At 41.7% G+C, this 21,450-nt stretch overlaps 3 protein-coding genes across 4 annotated transcripts; 1 reads left to right on the top strand and 2 right to left on the bottom strand.

Moving 5' to 3' along the window:
* The first annotated feature begins 2,512 nt into the window (after positions 1–2,512).
* On the top strand, positions 2,513–5,948 carry coa5 (cytochrome C oxidase assembly factor 5). 2 transcript variants are annotated; one of them, XR_014593025.1, is made up of 4 exons: positions 2,513–2,735; positions 4,987–5,070; positions 5,354–5,454; positions 5,818–5,948. XR_014593025.1 is itself a non-coding variant. In XM_083902175.1 (3 exons), exons 1-3 carry the CDS (start codon positions 2,634–2,636, stop codon positions 5,393–5,395), a joined length of 228 nt encoding a protein of 75 aa, XP_083758301.1. In that variant the 5' UTR covers positions 2,513–2,633; the 3' UTR covers positions 5,396–5,676. The 2 variants fall into 2 exon arrangements, 1 of the variants encoding a protein (XP_083758301.1); XM_083902175.1 differs by lacking the exon at positions 5,818–5,948 and having other exon boundaries at positions 5,354–5,676.
* On the bottom strand, positions 5,756–8,081 carry LOC310937807 (inosine-uridine preferring nucleoside hydrolase). The gene is made up of 6 exons (XM_083902174.1): positions 8,050–8,081; positions 7,719–7,906; positions 7,124–7,303; positions 6,925–7,036; positions 6,203–6,339; positions 5,756–6,123 (listed from the first exon to the last, which is right to left on the bottom strand). The coding sequence occupies exons 2-6, from the start codon at positions 7,896–7,898 to the stop codon at positions 5,776–5,778; spliced, it is 957 nt and encodes a 318-aa protein (XP_083758300.1). The 5' UTR covers positions 7,899–7,906; positions 8,050–8,081; the 3' UTR covers positions 5,756–5,775.
* A 3,941-nt stretch (positions 8,082–12,022) lies between these two features.
* Positions 12,023–21,450, bottom strand: inpp4aa (inositol polyphosphate-4-phosphatase type I Aa; the record flags this gene model as incomplete). The annotated part of the gene is made up of 22 exons (XM_083903165.1): positions 12,023–12,155; positions 12,241–12,395; positions 12,902–13,014; positions 13,171–13,268; positions 14,094–14,361; positions 14,440–14,563; positions 14,665–14,837; positions 15,208–15,240; positions 15,365–15,512; positions 15,591–15,872; positions 16,057–16,249; positions 16,798–16,906; positions 16,990–17,094; positions 17,175–17,305; positions 17,390–17,537; positions 17,635–17,725; positions 18,508–18,625; positions 18,720–18,799; positions 20,101–20,217; positions 20,318–20,436; positions 21,195–21,239; positions 21,351–21,450. 22 exons carry the CDS (start codon positions 21,448–21,450, stop codon positions 12,023–12,025), a joined length of 2,883 nt encoding a protein of 960 aa, XP_083759291.1.

Below are 21,450 nucleotides of genomic sequence, written 5' to 3'. Positions count from 1 at the left end.
GTCGGTTAGTTTCCTCCCCTTCTTTCTGCGTCTCCTCCTCCGCCTCACTCTTGTGCTCTTAATTCATGTGTGAGATTAATACTACTGTCTGAAGAAGAACAACGGGAGTGAGTGGAGTGAGTGCTGCTCAGAGACTGTTGACTACAATCAAGAGGAAACCTGAGGAATCATCTGGAGATGCTGCCAAATCTGTCACTGTTATCCAATGCTGCCACCTGTGGGCAAGCTGGGGCATTGCACTGTTACTAGCGCCTCAGCAAAATCCCATGATGATGATGATGATGGAGCACGTCGTCGTCACTGACGGCTAGTAGTCGCTGTTCCCTGTTCTTGGCGCCCGCGATCGACACCAGCCCAGATTAAACCTGGTTCTCCTCAAATCCTCGTTAGTCTCACTCAGGATGGGCTTCTCCAGAACGGTTCCCCCGGCGACGACGTTGACCGCTGAGGCGTTAGATTTGTGGTAATTCCCCCCGTCCATGTAGAAAAATAACGAACATAGGCTGAGTGCGACCTCAGTGTGACCTTTATCGTAGGTTGCCTTGGCATCATTTTTCTTTTTTTTTTTTTGTCTCCGAAGGAATATATTGTTATATATTATTACAGCTTTTGACGATCTATGAAGGTGACTTAATTTATTTGAAATAAATTTAATTTGTACAAGAGGTTAAAATATATTTTTATTCTATTAAGAGATGTTTACGCTAGTAGAGAATTTGGTTTATTTGTGTATTGTTTTTTGTTTTTTTTCTTAACTTCTGTTGTGAATGTTATTTTCATTAGAACAGCCTCTCGTGAAGTTGCTTTGTTGCCCGGGTTTAGTCGTTTAAACTTTAAAAGTGGTGGGAGAGTTGTAAATAGATCACTTTTTTGAAGTAGTTGTGGAGAAAATGTGCCTTATTCAGGTCTGTTTTTAATTGTCTCAGCAACATAAAACGTCAGCCTGTGCCCTCTCACTTTGACCCACACGTTAATCGCTGGATATGACTCATATTTTGAATAATGACGCCGCGCAATAGTCTGGGTTTAGTGTCAAAAACTAAATCTCTGTTGATTGAAACTGGTGAGTAAGGTCCTTTTTGGACCAGATTACCATCTGAAACAGCATGATTTGCACTGCTTTTTCCTTCTTTTTTTTCTTTAACATCCCACGGCCCTCCTCCCCCCTCTTCACCAAATGTATTTAAAAGTCCCATCTGCTTATTTCACTTCCCAAATCCACTTTTAATTACTTTCTTAATCATATATGTTTTGTTTTTTTTCTTTATCGGACACAATATTATGACTACTGATGATTGCAGATTGCACCTTTTTGGCTGAGGTTGTTAATACTTTCACTGATTGTAAATCTCTATATATATATATATATAAAAAAAACCACGGCAACGAGTACATCTTCTCCTTTGCTCGATAGTTTTATTTAAATTCACTTGACGTGTCTTGTGTTTGTGTGTCTGTGGCCAATGTTCTTGAGCGGAAGTTCATTCATTCATTCATTCATTAGTTGTATATTATTTCAATGGGTTCATTCAAATGGAGGATAGTGAAGTGCCTTTTGGTGGAGTTTATATTAACGTGAAGACTTTTGCTAACAGTGCTTGTTCACATGCATGACGATTATTTGTAATTTATTAACATTGTTTAGAATTTTTTTGTGTTCATTGTCATCAAAGGTGATTCTCCCGTCCAACAGAAGTTGAATAATTTGCCTCAATATTCAGATTTTTTATTTTAATATAGAGATTATGGGGAACTCTACGTGAAAATGGCATGAAAATTGCATCCTACTGTATTTGTGGAAAGAGGTCAGGTGACGCGTCCTAAAATGAAAGGAAACCAGAGGAACTCTAATCTGATCTAATGTGACAATTGATGACAAGCCCTCGCACACCCATCAGTTCATGTGCCTTCATCATGTGCAGTACATGTGAATGCCTACATCATTTTCCATGGACACCTTTTGAAATAAATGATAAAAGTTGTCAGAAGTCACAGCCATTTGTTTTGTTTGTTTGTTGTGATATGTTAGTTTTAATTGCATTGCTCGTATCATATGCCACATCCGTTCAATTTTTTTTTTATTATTTAACTTTTATTTCACATTTTTTTTGATTAAAATCATCTTATTTACAGGTGATCGCCATTTACGGGTGCTCCGATTGCATAGGAATGTATTCTATTTCCGGTAATGATAATTTTGAGATTAAACCGGTAGTAGATCTAAGTCTAAGTCTCCAGTAAGTCATAAACTTCCCTGAATTAACGTAGTTTATTTAAATGCCCCAGTGTTGGAAACTTTTGGGGAACACGCATACAAACACGGCTTGTTATTGTTACGAATTTATTTAAAAACCTTAAATAAATAACACCGCAAAATTCACCTGACACGTCTCATTCCCTCACGTTTTCAATCGTACTTGGAAAGACGACTACAAGTGTTCCCAGCATGCACCATTGTCTTTGCGCTAAGCATTTCCGGTTTCCCATCATGCCTTTTTAAGAACATGGCGGCTGCAACATCCATGGATGTAAACATCTCTTAACGCTGCTGCCTCTGCATTTAAATGAGCTAATGCTACTCATTTGACAGGATATAAATAAGAAAAAAATTGTTCTGGTAATTTTTTGACAAAATGCCGAAATATTACGAGGACAAAGAGCCGGATACCAGACCCTGCGCGGGCATCAGGGAAGACTTTAAAGAATGTCTCCTTCGGCACGACTGCGTCGTAAAGGTGAGTACCGTAAATGTCCTCTGGTCAAACCTTCTGAATATAGTTTATTATGATATGCTCTATTGAAATGAAGATTCTGTATAATACGTATATTTTCGATGAAACACGACTCATTGTTTTCCGCTGAAAATGTAGTTGAGAACGCTGAGTCATTATATGTGTGTGTGTGTAAATGTGTTATCTCGTTGGGACCTTTATTGACCTTCTCAGGACCACTAGTCTTCGTGGGGGTCCAAAGCCTGGTCTTAATGAGGCAGAATCCCATTTTTAAAGGTTTAGTTAAGTTAAGATTTGAATTGTGTGGTTAAAGTAAGTGATGACACTTTGTGGAGTTGTGTGTTTGTGTATATCGTCTTTGTCTTCTAATCATTTCCAGCAGGTTGTACTGTACCACAATGTGCAATGCTGCCCTCTGCAGTTGTCAGTTGTTGCTGAGGGGAAACCTGTAAGGCAATGTCAGCAATTTAAACGTCGAATATTGACATGGTCTTTTATTTGTTAGCCCTGTGGGATTCAACGTGCCATTTAGGGGACATCTCTAGTCCTTTTAACTAATTTAATAGTGGGATAAAAGGTTTCTTTAAGAGCCATCAGTAAAACATAAGTTTTTCTTGATATTTCTCCACTGTGGTTTTATTTGATGATATCACAACAATAACACTTAGTAGCTTCACAAGAACCTTAATAATGTTCATATCTACCAGCTTATTGTGTTCAGGCAAAAATACATTTACAGCCCTAATATCAGCTTCTTCCTTTTCCTTGGGTCTCCCCGCTTCCCTTTTGTACCCTCTTCTTCTTCCTCTCCCTCGTCTATCACTCCCTGCAGTGAAGTGTTCTCCTCACTGTTTATCTGTAGCCTGTTAGAGCGTCCAACACTTTTAAGTCTCACGGCTTGCAGTGATGTCCTCCTGCTCAGTGGCGACAGACTCGGTCTTTCGAGCTGCCGTCTCAGTGGTCAACTTGACTGCCTGAAACGTCTGTAAAAGTGTGTCATGGTATCTCTGCCTCTCGTCGCTCAGGTACAATCTCCGGCTGCGCTCGCGCTGCAGCTTGTGCTGCAGCTCGCACTGCATCTCGATGGCTAACGAATCCTTCTCTTTTGACAGAGACATGAACGATTTAGTCTCGCTCTCAAGCCTGGCGACTCTACCTCGGAGGAGCTGACACATGTCCTTCTCTTTTTTCAGCTTGTGGTTGATGGTCAACTTTTCCTTTTTCAGGCCTAACAGTTCTTTATGAAGAGATTCTCTTACAGTGTTGCACCAAAGTGCTTGCTTCAGTTGCTGCCTATTGGAATGTTGAAGTCTCCGTAGCTCGTCTTTGTGAGTGTCTTGCGGTCGGTCCAGCAGCAGATTTCTGGTCTGTGACTCCAGCTTGGCTTTCAAATCCTCAACCTGGTCTGACAGAGACTGCTCCTCTCTGGTCTTCACCTCCAGCTTGGCTTTCAACTCTTCAACCTGGTTGGTTAGAGACTGCTCCTTTTTGTTCTTTACTTCCTTCTTTGCTACCAGGTCTTCAACCTGGTCAGGTAGAGGTTGCGCATCTGTGCTCTTCACCTCCATGTTGGGTCCTCAAACTGTTCCGACAGACACTGGTTTGAAAACAATTGATGAACGTAGTCTCTTCGTCTCCATATGTTTGCCCTGCGATGGACGGGCGACCTGTCCAGGGTGTGATTCGGCCTTTAGCCCCATATGTCAGCTGGGATTGGCTTGGGCCGCCTCTGTAACCTTCGGGGAGGATGGGTGATATTGTTCAGCCACAGCGGTACTTGTCAAATTTGTCTGTCAACTTCAAAGCATCTTCAAAACACTTCATAGTATCAAAGTCAAGTCACAGTTGACTTTATTTGTTATATTCTTTGAATAATAATTTCCAACAGGCTGAAACGAGAGGTGAAATGCTGCCCTCCACAGGACAAAATTTGAAGACATGTAATTATGTATTTAAAATGTACAACACAAATTCCCAAAAAATTGGACATTGCATCATTGCAAGGCAAATGTGAAATTAAATTGTCAACCTTAAATTATAACACATTTTAAATAAAATATACAAAACACGTTAACATAACAATAAACTAACTAAACTAATAAGTTGTGTCATGTGTTGGAACAAACGTAAAACCAAGCAGTCCTACATAGTTTCATCCCATGTGCGCTTGAATACATCGTAAAACACACTGCTCATTGGATGGACCCAGATTAGCAAATGATTGGTTTTTTAAACTCGTCTCTTCATTTGTCAGGAAGGGAAGCTGCCCAGTGAGTGTTTGAAGGAAGGCCACTGCAAAGAACTGCAGACGGCATTCTTTGAGTGCAAGAGATCTGTGGTAAGTAGATGGTAAAATATGACACGTACATTTTTAATTCTTTAAAAAAAGCATGTACCAATTATCAAAATAGTGATGAATGTAGCATATACTGTATATGTATGTGTATACATACGTATATATATATGTATACATATATATATATATGCATGTTTATGTATATATGTATGTATGTATGTATATGTAAGCATGTGTATATACATACATGTGTGTAGATTATATAGAGGTTCATGTTTTTACACAGCATTTCAAAGACTGACCAGTCTCTGTCCTCTTTCCACAGTTGGACAACAGGTCGAGATTCAGAGGGAAAAAAGGCTATTGAGGAGCCCGTTTTTACACTGCGTGTGGTTGAACAAATACTGGATGATCCTCTGTCCATGGGTCAGTGTGTGTCTGTGCTTCTGTATGTTGTATGTATGAGAAAGAACATACAAGCATGACAGAGCGATGTCACACTGACACTCGAAAGCACTTTTACGTCACTGGCTGGAGTTTCAAACGTTTTGATTTCTTATGTAAATGTGTTGTTATTTTTGGATGACTGTTTTATGATTTGGAAAACAGTAAAAGAAAATAATAAAAAAAAAGAGACTTTCTATCAGAAATGTTACTGTTGTCATAAAATACTGATTTCCATGATTAATAAAGGTGAGGTGTTCATTTGTGGACGGAAAGACCAAAAGAATGTTAAGGTGATTCTTGTTACTTCAAAGCAGCCATCATCATCTGCTTGAACTTCTCCAGATCCATCTTCTTAATAATGGACGCCTTGAAAGTCTTCTTCAGGAAGCCCGCCGTATCCATGACCATCATGCCTCTGGTGTGCGTGCCCGTCAGCTCCACACTGACCGGATACTCGTCGCTCTCTGTGACGATCGAGATGTCCAAGGCAGCCGCCATGGCGTACGAGTCACAAGACACGAACCCGGAGCCGGCGACAAACTCCTTCTCGAAGAGGTCGCTTTGAGACACCTCGATGCTGTGACGGAAGATCCGCGCCATGAAGCGAGCCTTTTCCGTGTCCTGTGCCAACCAGGCTTCGCAGAACTCCTGTCATCACAAACGTCATGTCATCGCAGAGATGTTTTTGAGAGATTCGGAACATTACGTGCCATGAAAAGTGACTTACCCATGGCAGCTTGCTGTAGCAGGTGAACTCCCAGCATGCCAAGTAGGTGGGACACTGATACTCGTTCAGCACGACGTAAGCCGCTTCTGGATCTGCGGCGAAATTGAACTCGCTGCACACTGTGGTGTTTCCGCGAGCTGGAGAAACACAGTGGTTTAAAGTCAATTTAAAGTAATTGTAAAGCAATTTAATTTATGGTGATAAACACTTTCTCTCCGGTGTTCTGTTCAGGATTTATCGATCAGCGGTTTCCCCCGTGAGTAACTGCACCTACTCCTACACTACATCCTTTGGTTTGGTTTAGTAAATAAAGATAAGTAAATATGGTGGAGGAAAACAGACTCCTGCTGTAAGGCTGCAGTACCACTGATGGACACAGAGGGCAGCGCTGTAAACCAGCTCTGAGTAAGTGTGCGTACAGTATGTCATTAAGTTGTAAAATACTGGACTCTGAGACGAAGACTAGTGTCAAACATCGGTCTTTACTCATAGAACGTGGAGCTATTTAACATTTAAAACAGGAAAATGTGTTACTAACCGCCTGACAGAGGTTAAAAGAATCTAAAGTGTTTCAAAATAAGGTTTTAAATTATGTAAAATTCAGCACCATTCACACTCAGACCTGCTTTAGTTGGGACCCTTTAAAGTTCATGTCACTAAGTTTAAATCTGTTAAATAGCTTTGTGTTCTGAGCGTTATCGCTCATCTGGAGTCTTACTCACATTCCGTGTTTCCTCCCATGATGAAGAGTCCTCTGAGTTTACTCGGTAGAGACGGATCCATCCTCACGGCCAGCGCCAGGTTGGTGAGCGGCGCCGTGGCAACCAGGGTCACCTGTGAATGCAACAAAAACACACGTGTATGACAGTCTGTGTTACAGTTACATTACACGTAAATAAAACAACAAAAAAAACCTCTCACCTCTCCTGGGTTTTCGTTGACGATCCTGATCATCGCTGATACCGCGCCCTCTGTCTGAACCAGGTCCAGACCTGGAGCGTTGGGGTCGGGGGCGTCTCCAAATCCGTCCTGTCCGTGGAAGTGTCCTGCGTCGCAGACGTTCCCCAGGATCGGCTTGGCTGCACCTTTGAAGACTGGAATCTTACACATGAGGTGAAACTGTTACAACACACACCTTTGTGTGTCGAAAGTACCAAGACATTTATAATAATCAAGGTTCCAAAAATAAAAAGCAAACAGAGCATATAGGAGCTGGGATTCAAACTCTCAGCCTTCTGGTTTCTACAGACTACTAGCTCTTCCACTAATCCTCCATCAACACAAGATGGATGCAGAAGTCTATTTGTTTACTATATTATGTGCAATTACTATATTATTTACAATATGACAGTTATTACCCGTATACAGTAGTTAATCTGTATTTATAACCTCATAATATAATATATAAATCAGACTCATGAGCTGCACTGTTGTCACGTGACCGGCAAATTCCACTTAATGTCACATGACAACACTGAGCGTGTGATGGAGAAATAATAACAGCTGGTGCACCCACCTCGAGTTTGTGACACACTTTCAGAACGCGCAGCGTGTTCTTGCACACGTTCTCCACTGTGGTGTTTCCGTGCACACAGGTGATGCCCAGGAGCTCCACGTTCGGGGCGGCCAGTGCCAGCATGATGGCCTGAGCATCGTCCACCCCACAGTCCACATCCACCAGCAGCTTCTTACTCATCGCCGACCCTGAGCAGCACACACAGTAAGAGCAAAAACACTTTTAACTGTCCATAATAAACGTGTTAGTAAATAATCCTCCTTTTTTCCCTTCCACATATACACAAAAAATGCAATGTAATCAGGTGTTTATTTTACAAAACAATACTTACCAGCACCAGAGACTGACACACACCCACTGAAGTATTTGTTGGCAGATAGTGGTCTTCCTGTCACAGGTGAGGAATGGTCAGCCGCCAGCAACCTTTGTTACAGTTACACAACGACAGGATATAGAAAGTTAATAATCAGCCAGACTCTGCCTTCTCAGCCTCCACCTGTGGAGCTGCAAAAGAGAATATAATGCCTTTATTATCATGGCATGTGACATACAACGAATATTTGAATCTATTTCAAGTTCAGTATCTGTGTATGTAAGTAAAAACAGCAACAAACAACAAAACAAACTAATTGTTTGTCCTTTTACACAAAACACTTGCAGCGTTTCCCTTTAAGTGTAAAGTAATACTCAAATGTACCCACAAATGTACAACCATTATTAAAGTAAATGTGAAAAACGCAACAAAACAGACACTTTTCTCCTTCTTTTTAATCGAACGTGAACGTCTCTCCAAATGAAGAATGCGCATAAGACGCATTCAGGGTACACTCAAAAGCTCGGAACTTTGCCTTTTACATGTTCTTTCGCCACAAAGGAGTGTAAATGCCGCAGGTAAATAACGTTGAGTAGTGTCTGAGCCTCCGTAGCCTCAGCAGGAGGATGAATTTAGGTTTAGAGTCGCCGTTGTGTGCCGACCGGGCGCTCGCTTGGGCGCGCACCTTAGAATTTTTGAAACTTTGACGGCTGCGGCGCGCGCCGCACTGTCACGCGCAAGCATAGAGGCTATGGTTAGACTAAGCTAACCGTAACCCATATCGAGGCTTAAGTGTGAGCGTTTGTTTTTGTTTGTGCTGCCTCGTCTCACCTCCGCACAGAGCCTCTGAAAACGTGAGCTGTTGCTACGATAATCCGAAAGGGAGCAGCCGCCATGCAGATAAACACAGAGCAGAGAGGAAGCTGACGTAGAGAGCTCCCACTCTGCCAGGATATCCGCTCACCAAAGAGCGCGGCAAAAGAAAACAGAACAGCGTAAAAAAAAGAAAAAAGTTCTGAACAACAAAGTCACGAGGCCTTAATGAAGCGTCTATGCCTCATTTAATGACATCATTAATTTGGCATCGATTAAAGACGCTGACGTTATTCGCTTGCCCTGGGTTCAGTAAATGTAAATAGTATTACCGTATTCTTTAACTGTTGAAGATCTGTGGCTCATACGCAATTTCTGGAATTGAGAATTTAGGGTACTTTCATAACCCTGTTCTCTGAGTAGCATTTTCTTTTCTTTTCTTTTCCTCCATCATTAATAACAATATCATATCTTGACTTAAATACCGTGATAATATCATATTGTGACTTAAATATCGTGATGATATATCATGATTATAGTAGCGTGACATAATTATCGAAATAATATATTGTGATAATATTGTATCATGACAGTAATATCGTGATAGTATATCGTGACTTAAATATTGTGATAACAGTATTGTGACTTCAATATCATGATAATATTATTGTGACTTAAATATAGTATATATCGTTTCTTCCTGAGACCTAAACGTTTATATGAATAATTTATATAGAGAAAAGTAATTAATTAAACAAATAATGACCTAATTTTCCATGAAGATGCTTCTATCTGAAGTTATTCTTATGTGGAAGATGACATTTTTGTAGCCCACAAACTCACTAACACACTTCATTATCACCAACAAGCCTTTATTCATTATCCAGTTTCAGGTCATATACAGTAACTCTAAGGAGTCCCACCTGTGAGCATGTGCAGCCGATCAGAACAAGGTCAGGACTTTAAAGTCGATACCATTAAATAAAACTATCAGAGCGTTTTAAAAGAACAACAGCCTCGTCAACGTAAACACTGTAAGCAAAATAACATCTTCAAAATAAAGTCCACTGTCTCTGTGATTTTTATTTTTTTTTGTACAATAAGGTACAATAACGGACACCAGAGGAGATCTTGCTGCTGGTCGGTGCGATAATGCAATATGCATGATGTCCCTTCAGTCTAAAAACATGTATCAAGTGTATCATACAACTGCAGTAATAAGTAATAGGGATGTTTTTCCGTCTTCATGCAGGTTAAATCAATCATTATCCAATTTTAATGACAAACTTCTGTGTTTAGGGAGAGTGAAAAATACATCCAATCCAAATCTGCTTCCTGTTCACATGAATCTCTTACAAACGCCAGTGAGGCAGTGTCACGTGTGTCGTTTTTTAAAGACGTGTGCTTTGTTGTGCAGAGTGACAACAGCCAGCGTTTCCCGTGATTGAAGACGGCAGATGAGAAGACGAGAGAGACAACGGACGACATGATGAAAGCGCTGGAATAAATCAGGTAAGGGCTTCAATGGAGAGAAATAATACAAGCGGTGCATCTGCTGCTCTTCAGTTTGGGTAATTCGGAATAATCTGAGGCACTCAGTAAAAACATGCCAACATGATCAACCTTAAAGTTGTGTTCCATTTACATTGGAAGTCGGAGGTTCTTACCTCCAAGTTGGGAAAAAAAACATGGATGCCAACTAGGGATGGGCATTCCATACAAAAACACTGTTCGAAAGTCGTTTCTAATTCGTCGAATAATCCAGGATAAAAAGCTATTTTCAATTTCTAATTTAAACAGGAAAGACCGAGGTACCACCTAGCTACCAAACTATAAATAAGTCACATTTTTAAATTCAAAATGACAAATTTCATTTGCCGACTCCAAATCAGGTTTATGTTTTGAAATCATGTTTTTTGCATGTGGCGCCACCTACCGCCGTCTACCAATCATTGCAGTCAGTAGAGTCTCAACTGCCGAGCAACCACGGGTTGCCAGTTACGTCTGAGCTACAATGGCGAAGAAAACGAAACCTTAAAGACCTCGGTATTTTAAATTTGAGTGTAGTAACCGTTTTTGGCCACATTCTTACATATGGCGCCTTTAAGTTCTGAGGCAACGTCGCTGCCAAACTATAATTATGTCAGATCTTGATACATTAAACCACATTTCTGAATTCTAAAATGACAAATTTCTCAAATTAAATGATATTAAAACTGTGTTCCTGTGACACAGACAAGTTTTTTTTTTTTTACTTTTGCAATTTATGCGTTATCTCCGTTACGTAGACGCCTCATGATTGTATATGTCCCGCCTCTGAGATCCGCCTCCGTCTCTCAGTTGGACCCTTCTCGTCTGATCTGATGCTAAAAACAACAGTCGCTCCTATGAAAATATGGGAATTTTGTTACGTCTTTTTAGATCAACGTAATAGTCGCATCGCACAAATCGACTTCCTTAATCATGATTATAACCATCCCTAATGCAAACGTAACTCAGGGTAGGCATTATTAGCCATTATTAGCAATATTAGCGGATAAAAAACTGACTTTCCGAATTGGAAATCCGAAAAACACACCCACAAACCTTAACCCTGACATCTTAGACACTGTCACTTCTGCGAACCAATGAGCATCAAGTGGGCGTGCCTTCACAGGGGTGTGTCTTTACAAGTAGCCGTGGCTTCAGTTGGACGTACTTGTATAAAAACAACTCAGCGACGGCCATTTTGTGTGCCTGATGAAATGTGTTGGCATGTTTTTACTGTTATGATTCATGAAATATTAATAAGTGGCTCAGATTCTTTAAAAAAAAAGTAGTCTAAAATGAAATAAAAGCATCTTGCAAACACGCATATCCATCCCCCTTTAGTCCATGTCATCTCTCTGAAGAATGAGGCATTTACTCGTCTTATTTTCTAGCAGGGAAGAAAATACCCGATGGTCCCCACTGGTGTCTGCACAACATGTTTGGCGGTGAATTGGCCGTGAAAACGCTATAAAACAAACCTAGAGTAGCACTGGCACTTGGACATTAATCATCTTTACACTGACTAAGCACAAAACAAAGGGCTGATGTTGCAGTTTCATGTTGGTCTTTTTTTCTTTGTGCGGCGCCGTCATCTCGTCAGTGTCCCGTTTCATCGTCAGTCTTTTTGGTTTCCTCCAGTGTCCACTACTTAGGTCTCCACTTTGCCGTACGTGCCCTCCGGGGGGCGATATTGTTTGGGGAAGGCCTTGAGTTGGAGAGCGTTAAAGGCGTATTTGCGACATCCCACGTTCTTCATGGTGTTCTCTCTCCTGCAGCCCTCGCTGTGGGGAAACAACACACACAAACTGATGTTTATTATTTTCTTGAGTTTTCAAAAGTGGGGGTTTGGACGGGAGGGCTACTGACCTGCGCATGCAGTCCAGAGCCTGGTAGAAGACCTGCGGGGCCAGAGCGTGCTCCTGCTGCAGGAGCTGACACTGCTCCAGAGTCACAGACATGGCGGTGCGGTCCTTGGCGCTTTTACAGCAGGTGAAACGCACGCCGTTCAGGCGGCGACATGCCTTTAGAGGAGGGAGACACGGTAACATAAAAAATCCTGCGAGGTTCAGACAGAGAACATTTACTCAAGTCCAGAAAATCATAGCGTTTTATTCTATGTAAAGGTACAGTGTGTCAAACCTGAGTGGGGGAGCGTTTGTGTGTATACAGCAGCAGCACAGGGGCGGGCGGGGACATGAAGTATACATCTCATTAAATTGCTAAACCATTGGGGTTTTTTGAGCAGTGGATTTCACTTTTTTCATGTTTTCTTTGTGATTTCAGTCAAACTCCAACCTGTTTGCAGTCATGCTTTACTAGCGCAATGTGGCTGTTGTGGCCTCCGACTGACACACAACTATCACTTCCTGTGTGCAGGAACAAGATCTAGACACTGTTATACGTGTGTTATTGTTGTGTGAATCTGATGGACTTCATCGGCTTTGTTTGTGACACATTTTTTAAAAATATATATCTATATATTCTTGATTTTAGGGGCTGAAAACGACGACATGAAAAGTGCCTCTACCTCCGCTGCCTGCCACAGAATCTCCACGTTCTTGCTTTTCTTGGCGCTCACGTTTTGGCTCAGAAGCTTGAGCAGCTCAGGCGGACTGACGCTGCTGCAGGAGCGAGGGAGGCCTGAAGAGACGGAAGGATGGGGTGAGTGGAATGTGAAAGTAACATGAACATAATAGGAAGTGAGGACATTTTTGCACGGTCCTCACATCTTGAAAGGGCTTTGTGAGGGTTAAGTTAAGGGTTAGGGAGTGTGTGTGTGTGGGTGTGTAGACTCACAGTCTTCTGGCAGGACTTCTTTAAACTGGTCGTAGTACGAGCTGAGGCGAGTCATGCTCTCCATGTTGATCACTTCCTGCAGAGACGTGTCTCCAAACCTGGAAATTTTAATGTTCAGAATTAAAAAAAAATGTTTTATATGGTTCATCTTTGCCTCTTTCTGTCTTATATGTCTTGTATTATATCACATGACTTATTTTACCAAAAAATATGATATAAATATATATATTTTTTTAACGCTTTAATTATTTGCTTATCTTTACAAAAATAACTTGAATTGTAGAATTCAAAGGCTTTTATTCTGAAAAAATGTTATATATAACAGTTTATACCTGATGGTTAGGGGAATAAAAACTTGTCCTTTAGCATTTTATGGTCAATGTAACACGTGTTTATATGTTTGTTTTGTTTTATGTATATTTTTACTTTTATATGACTCTGAAGATACAGGAAGTGACGTTTTATGTCCGTCTCATTGTATCTCTTCCTATTTTTCCAACCATTTTTTTAACTTTCTGAATTAATAAATTATTATTATTTAATTATTAACAAATACCATAGAATATAAAGTATACGTGATCATTTAAGCCTGGATACACATCATCTTTAAGCAGATGTCATATAAAGTACATCAAAATATACACAAAGTTATAATATTAGTATATATTAAATAACTAAAGCTATTTAATGACTTAGTTTTTTGTTCAGAAATATCAAAACAAATAAATAAACAGGGGCATATAATGTGTTTTGAGGCTGATTTTGAACTTGGATTCACAGATTTAAAGTTTCTTTGAAATATATTCAAGAAATGTTCTATTTCATTCGTTTTGACACAGTCTCTCAGCCCTTGAATTACCTTCCGGGGACAAACAAAGTGAATTGTATTGAATTAAAACGTCCTCCTCCTGTCAGTGACTCACTTCTCAGCCAGCGTCTGCTGTTCGTTGATCCCCACGTTGAAGAGGACGGGCTGCACGCGCAGCAGCATGCCGTTCTGGATCTCTCGCGGCAGCGAGTCAAACATCGCCCCGGGCATCGGGACTCTGACGTTGAAGCCGTTGCGGTTCCCCGTGATCACCGGCAGCATGTCCGGGGCAAAGCTGGAGGTGGCCTGCGTGACTTTGAAGGTGACGTTCCTCAGGTCCATCACGCCGACGCTCATGTCCTCCAGCATGGCCAGCTCCTCTCCTTTAAGGAAGGTAAATGAAAGCTCATTTCACAGCCAGGTTAAATCACAAAGAGATATTTTGTGTCCAGAACGGTTACCGTAGGTGCTGAGGAGACCCTCGTACTGCACCAGGAGGCCGATGGTGTGAAGCTGCCTGAGGAAGCCCGAGTCGCACAGAGAGTTCCTCAGCTTGAGAGTGAAGCCGCAGATCAGAGCCGTCATCTGCAAACAGCAACAACAACAACAACAACACATCCTGTTTCTGTTCACGCATAATAACACGTATGTCGTTTTTCTCACATCACCTATGAGAGACAGATTACCGTCTGGCAGAAGACGACGTCGCGGCGGTACTGCAGCGTGAGGCTCATGGCGATGGTGGGCGCGCTGTCCTGCATCAGCAGGAACACCATGGACTTCTTGGCTTTGTCGCTCATCAGGGAGACGCAGTCTGTGAGCGTGGTGAGGAGAGGATACAGAGCCTCGCTCCACTCGCCTGCAAACAGTCAAACACATATATATATATATAATATACACTATATATACATGTGCAAATGCATGTTGTAAAATAACTGACATTAAATACACTATTTATTGATTAGCACAATCTCTACTACATTTTTATTTGTGTATTTTAAAGATATTTATACATATATCATGTATTAGTCCTTACTTTTTCTTAATTTCCTGCCCCCACGGCTTTGTTTACTTTTTTATTTCTTAATTTCATGATTTTCAACTGTCGTGTTTATTGGTATTTATCAGAAATAACTAAAGATTTTGCATTTTATTTCTTTTTTATAGGTTAAAACAACAGCAAAACTGTTTTTAAACACAGTGATTTGTAAAGGAGATGTTGCTCTCACCTGGAGACTTCTTTTCTGATTCTGGACTCTTTTCTACAAGTGAGAGGAAATGAAATCATGTACACAGGTGAGATCAATCACTGCATAAATGCATATATATATATATGTATATATATATACATATATATATATATGTGTGTGTGTGTGTGTGATTAACCTTTCTTGGAGTTACTCGGCTCCTCGTTGGCCATGAGGAAGACATCCTCGGAGCTGCTGTCACTCTGGAGTTTGTCTCGCTGCAGCAGCTGGTCCACCCTCTGGATCACACACTCCAGGCTCTTATCAACATTTAACCAGACCTTCTCCTGCACAGAAACACACACTTAAAAGGAATAATAACAAACACACACAGATGAAAGAGTCACACACACTATTTCTCTTACCCACTCCTCCTCATGCAGATCCGCCTGTAGGGAGGCGCGCTTGTTTTTGGTCCCTTCGCCGCCGTCCAAAAGAGCCGAGTGGCGCGAGGGTGAGGTGGCGGCACGAGACGGAGACGTCGGGTGACGAGAAGGAGAGCGGGATGGAGATCGGGAGGACGGCGAGAGGGAGGAGGAGGACGGGGACGGCGTGCTTCGCTGGCTGAACTCGGGGCGAGCGGCTGCCAGGGAGAGGATCGCAGAGGCGAGCAGCTTGGAGTCGCACACGGTCACTAACTGACGCGTCTGTGGGGGGAAGTTAAAGCTGCAGTAAGTGACTTTTAAAGACATATATATGTCTGTAACATTCAAGCAATTCATACAATAATGATCAAACTAGTTATTCCCTGTTTATTTTTTAAATGTATGTACTTGATTCTTTAAAATTAAGAGACAATTTCTACCTCAATTTACGTAAATCAGGAAATACCTTCTCTTTGAGGATGGTCAGAGTTCTCTCCAGAGCGTTGGCCGAGCGTTCCTTGGCGGCGCGCGACAGTCGCTCGGCGTAGTAACACACCTGTGTCTTCAGAGTGTTAATCTGACCGATCAGCTCCTTTGCCTTCACCACATCCTGCGGCTGATAGGCTTTTCCAGGTGAGGCCGAGCCGGCAGAGCTTTGACTGTTGTGTTTGATGAGAAAGAACGTGAGGAGAAAACAAAGAATAAACAAAAGAAATAAAGAAAACACTTTGGCCCAACCCGAGTTACGAGGGTTAGAACCCTAGTTACCAGGGTTACAACCCAATTACGAAGGTTAGAACCCAAGTTACTGGGGTTACAGCCCGTTACTGGGGTTACAACCCAATTACGAAGGTTACAACCCAATTACAAGGGTTAAAAGTAGCCCTAGCTACTACAATTACACATAACCCCAGCTATTGATAATCCAACTAACCCTAGTTGCTTGGGTTAAAACTCAAGTAACTCAAGTTACCAGTAAATCTAGTAACTCTAGTTATTACATTGTAAAACCCAATGAACTGGTGAAATGGGACTGAACCTTCAGCAAACAACAACAACAACACAAGCAAACCACTGTAATCTCACCTCTCCTCCTCATACGTGCTGAGTCACGTGAAGCAAACAAACAAAAACAACAAGACTCAGAGTCACATTTAGTAATAACCTGTAAAAAAGCTCAAATCACGAGATTTCATGTTGGACTCACTGTTTCCTCGCCTCCTCCAGCCTGTGCAGGAGCCTCCGCAGGCCGCAGCCTTTAAAGCCTTGATGGTGAGCGGCGGGAGCTCCGATGGTCACCACGTCGTACGTCCGGTCTGGTCCAAAGGGACGGAGGACAGAGCGTTAAAGACCACCAGTGAAATCAGCAGCGTGTAAACATGCGAGCACAGAGACTCACCGTAACCAGACTCTCCCTGGACTCTCATCCTCTGGATGTGCAGGTTTGTGGGAATGAACTCCAGCTTCTTCTCCGCCTTTAAGGTGCTCGACTTAAACGACGGACCTGACGATAATGGAAAGAGTTGTTGATGACCTAGTCTTGACATAGAATAGAATAGAATGAGTTAAATGAGTGTCTCTGACCTTTGTACTCGTGCAGGTCACTGATGGTCTCCTGGTAGGTGAGGATGATGGTCTGGTACTGCGTGATGATCTGCCTCCTGAGGTTCTCCCAGCACGGTGACAGCTCACCCAGCTCTTCCAGCTCGCACACCCTGCGTGCGTGAAACACGCAACATTTATGATACGAGGGTAATCCAGCTGTTAATCTCACCTTATTGTTTACTCTTTTTAAGCACCTGACGGCGTCCTCCTCCAGCAGCAGTTTGACAAACTGACGAGGGACGTGCAGCGAGAGCGCGCTCTCCGCCATCTGCTCCAGGACGCGCAGGTGGTTTCCGTCCGTGGTGGGGAAGCGGTACATCCTCGACATCACGCCACCGAACACTGGAGCAGACAGAAAATGGCGTCTTTTGTTTTTTTTTACATCCCACAGCGAAGGAAACCCCCGGAGTTCTTTTTTCGCGCGGAAAACAAAACTCACCAGACTTCAGCAGCGGATCTTTACACAGAGATGAAGACTTGGATTTGATTCCCACGGACTCAGTCAAGCTCTCATCGACGGGGAGAACCATCTGATACAAGGAGGGAGATTGTTTTCTTTGGTATGTATTGATTATTATATTATTGATTATACATATTATATCTGAATTTTCTGTCATTGTCCCAAAGGTAATGTGTAAATGTCATTTAGTATGTATACATATATACATATTATGTATATTTGTATACATATATGTGTATACTATACATATATAGACTTATTTATGTTTATACATATATACATACATATATATATATAAGTGTATATATGTATATGTATATGTATATGTGTACATATACATATATACGTATATATGTGTATAAAAACATGCTAATCACCATTTTTCAGCCCCAAACATCACACAGTTTAATAACTATCCTATAGGACAGAGCAGTGCACAAAAGCAACATATAACCGAGAAAACAGTCATAATAAAGTAAAAAAAATATATTAAAAACATCATTAAAGTTAAGGGAAAATCAGGAAAAGGCACTAATTTATCTTACATTTTCTTAATTTATTGCTTTTTACTATAGCTGAAACAATTAATCAATAAGTTTTCTTACTTTTCAGCTTCTTAAATCTGAATATTTTCTGGTTTCTTTGCTCCATATAACAGAAAAAAAATCATTTTTCTGTTCTGTTTTGGACAAAACAAGACAACTTTTATTCACTGAAAATACAAGATATATTTAGTTTATCAATAAAAATAAGACATAAAAGTAGATAAAGGTCCCGTTCATTTGCTGTTTGCTGCTAAATGCTAAATGCTACAACTTCCTTGTATGACGATGTCGATCACCGATCACTCACTCTTCCGTTGACAGTGTCTCCTCTCTGTAGTCGAGGCACCGGCGCCCTCTGCTCGCGCTTCTCCTCGATCTGCCACGCGATGACGGTGATGTTGCCCACGCGGTCGCTCTCTGCCGACCTGAAACACAAACACACACACACAGAGGTAAGCTAAACACTGTCCACATCCTTCAGTCCTGAACAGATAAAAACTGTGTGTGCTGCGTGTTTACCTGAGCGTCAGGTGCAGCCTGTGGTGTTTGTCCTGCAGCAGCTCCTTCACAGTGAACATGGACGAGCCCAGCATGTACATCTACAACACACACACACACACAGCACTTTATTAGCTACACCGGTTCAACTGCTCTTTCCAGCCAGTCACATGACAGTATGTTTAGTCATGTGGACTTGCACAATCATGAAGTTAATGAGGAGGGAAGGTGATTAAAGTGTCAGACAAAAATGTTGATCTACTGGAACTTTGCACACAAATCCATCTCTTGTTTGAGGAAAAATAATGGCCTGAAAATGAGAAAATGTTGATGGTCAAAGACTCGATGTCTTGCCCGAGGACAGACTTAGAAGAGGCAGGGGTCGAACCGCTGACCTTCATTTTAAAGAGCAGGTCACGCTTCCCTCTTGTCTGTTATAAAGATGCAGAAACACAAGCCTCAGGTGCTTTTCCCTCAGAGCCGGATCACTTTAACACACCAGTGTTACCACGTTATTCTCTACAGAGTTTTTAATACAGAATAACTTGGTTTATTTTATGGCAAATCACAGTTTTTTCAACTTAAACCTCGTCCTGTTGGGTTAAGAGAATATTCTATCACTGTTACATCATGCAGTGGTAACTTTACTATGACGTTTTTTGGCACCTGTAATGTTGCATTAATTATCTCAATTTAGACAAACTTAACTCTTTTAGCTCGACAAAAGTTGTAAATTTAAGCTTCTGTAAAAAAATATTCACGATTAAACCCCATGCTTCTTCTTTAGTTATTAAATGTGAGTATTTTCAGATTTCTTTGCTCCATATTAACAAAGAAATCTTTTTCAATCATCATCATCAAGAAAATAATCGACCGATTCATCGATTATGAAAATAATTCCCAAATGATTCTATTTCTAATGTTTAATTTTCAGTATCTGTACTCAAATGTACAGTGGATTCAGTCATTCTTTGTTTGTTTTGGTCATTTTAATTGGATTTAAAGGAGCTGTATGTAAGATTCTGTTGTAATAAGTCATAAAATGACCATGATATGATTAAGAAAATATATTGCTGCTGCTAAAATAAAATTAGAGGGTTTATTCACAATTTGAAAATTGGATTTGCAGCCTGCAAATACTGCAGTGTAACAATATAATACAATACAACCAACCATAGCTCCCCGGGCACTGCTCAGTGCGCCTAATTCTAGGAAGGGTTTCTAGTAGAGGATGGGTTAAATTCAGAGAAGGAATTTCCCCTGTGGGACTAATAAAAGACTCATTTATTTATAAGTATAGCTCTTTGTTGATCCTTTGTTGATGCTTCCTTAAACTACCTCAAGTCTCGGGGGAGGAGTGGAAGGGGTATAAAAAGCGATTGTTTGTGAGATCGGGGCTCACCGTGCCCTGGGAGCGGTCCTTCACGTCATAGACGGACAGCTTGACCTGTGTCTGCTGAGTGATCCGAGAGTCCTGAAAGAACGCTACGCTGCTCAGGAAGATGGGATTACTGGTTCCCTGTGAAAACAAAACGACAACAAATGAAGTGGTTTTTACGGTCCGTAACAGCAGCAGCAACAGCATGTACAGGAAGAAGAGCACACGAATGAAAGTGCACCTCGATGATTTCGGTCTGAGCGTGCTTGGTCCAGAAGGCCTGCGGTGGCGTGGTGCAGCTGACGGCGACGAAGCTGGTCGGCTTACGGTCCAGAGACGGCGTGACCAGTTCGCTGCACGCTGCGGCGGGTCAAACACAGCGTGGAGATTACACAAACTGGGGGATTTATGAGCGCTAATCCTCAAAAAAAAAAAAAAAAAACCACGAAAGGACGCATTCGTTCAGTAAATATGTGAGAAGACACAGTTTCCTTTTTCGAGCAACCAAGGACAGAGGAGGACATAATACTGTAATGGACACACTGTAGACGCAAGAACCCCATAGAAGAAGAAAAAGACTTCGGAGTCAAAAAATCTCTTCATCTTGTGCCGCCATTTTACGAACTTTGAGGTCCGTAAAACATTTTAGCAAATTAAACTCGCCCCTGAGGATTTTACGCTAACATAAACATGTCATAGTAAATGATTTATGCGGAGCTTTTCTCGTCTCGATGAGCACTCAAAGCTGCTTTACATTGCAGGAAATGCCATTCATTCATTCATTCATTCATTCATTCATTCATTCATTCATTCATTAAAACACTACACTGGCAGGAGGGAGCGGACTGGGGATAAGTGGAATATTAGCATATAGACAAGCAGAGTAAGGACTCAAACCCTTTCCGATCTTGTTTTTTCCTGCTCCTTACTTTAAGACTTTTTTGACATAAAGACATAAATGTCCACTCTGATAGCCATCTGTGTTCCATTGCAACTCAAAGTTAAACATCGTGTAATCAGATCATTCCACCTCCACAGGAAGGACACACTGAGTTTGAGGCTAATTTTAAACGCACACAGTTGCATCTTCCTCCTCCTCCTCCTCCTCCTCAACTCACCCACACTGAACTCCAGCACCGGCTCGTCTGGATCCTGACTGTTGCCTGGAGGACACAGAGGGGGAAAAAGAAGGGGGGGGGGGGGAGTAGCCGTTAAACGCCTTGGTAGTTGGTCATACATGAAGGCGGTTACCATGGGAGCGGTTACTTGGTTACCTGCGAGCGCCAGTCCCATCATCTCCGCCGAGAGATCAAACGTGTTGGCCCGGTACACCGACCACGGCCGATGGCGGGGGCTGCGCTCCTTCCCAGACAT

This window comes from Microchirus variegatus (genome assembly GCF_963457635.1).
Source record: "Microchirus variegatus genome assembly, chromosome: 16".
NCBI classification, from domain to species: domain Eukaryota; kingdom Metazoa; phylum Chordata; class Actinopteri; order Pleuronectiformes; family Soleidae; genus Microchirus; species Microchirus variegatus.
This window is presented reverse-complemented; position numbering and strand designations above follow the sequence as displayed.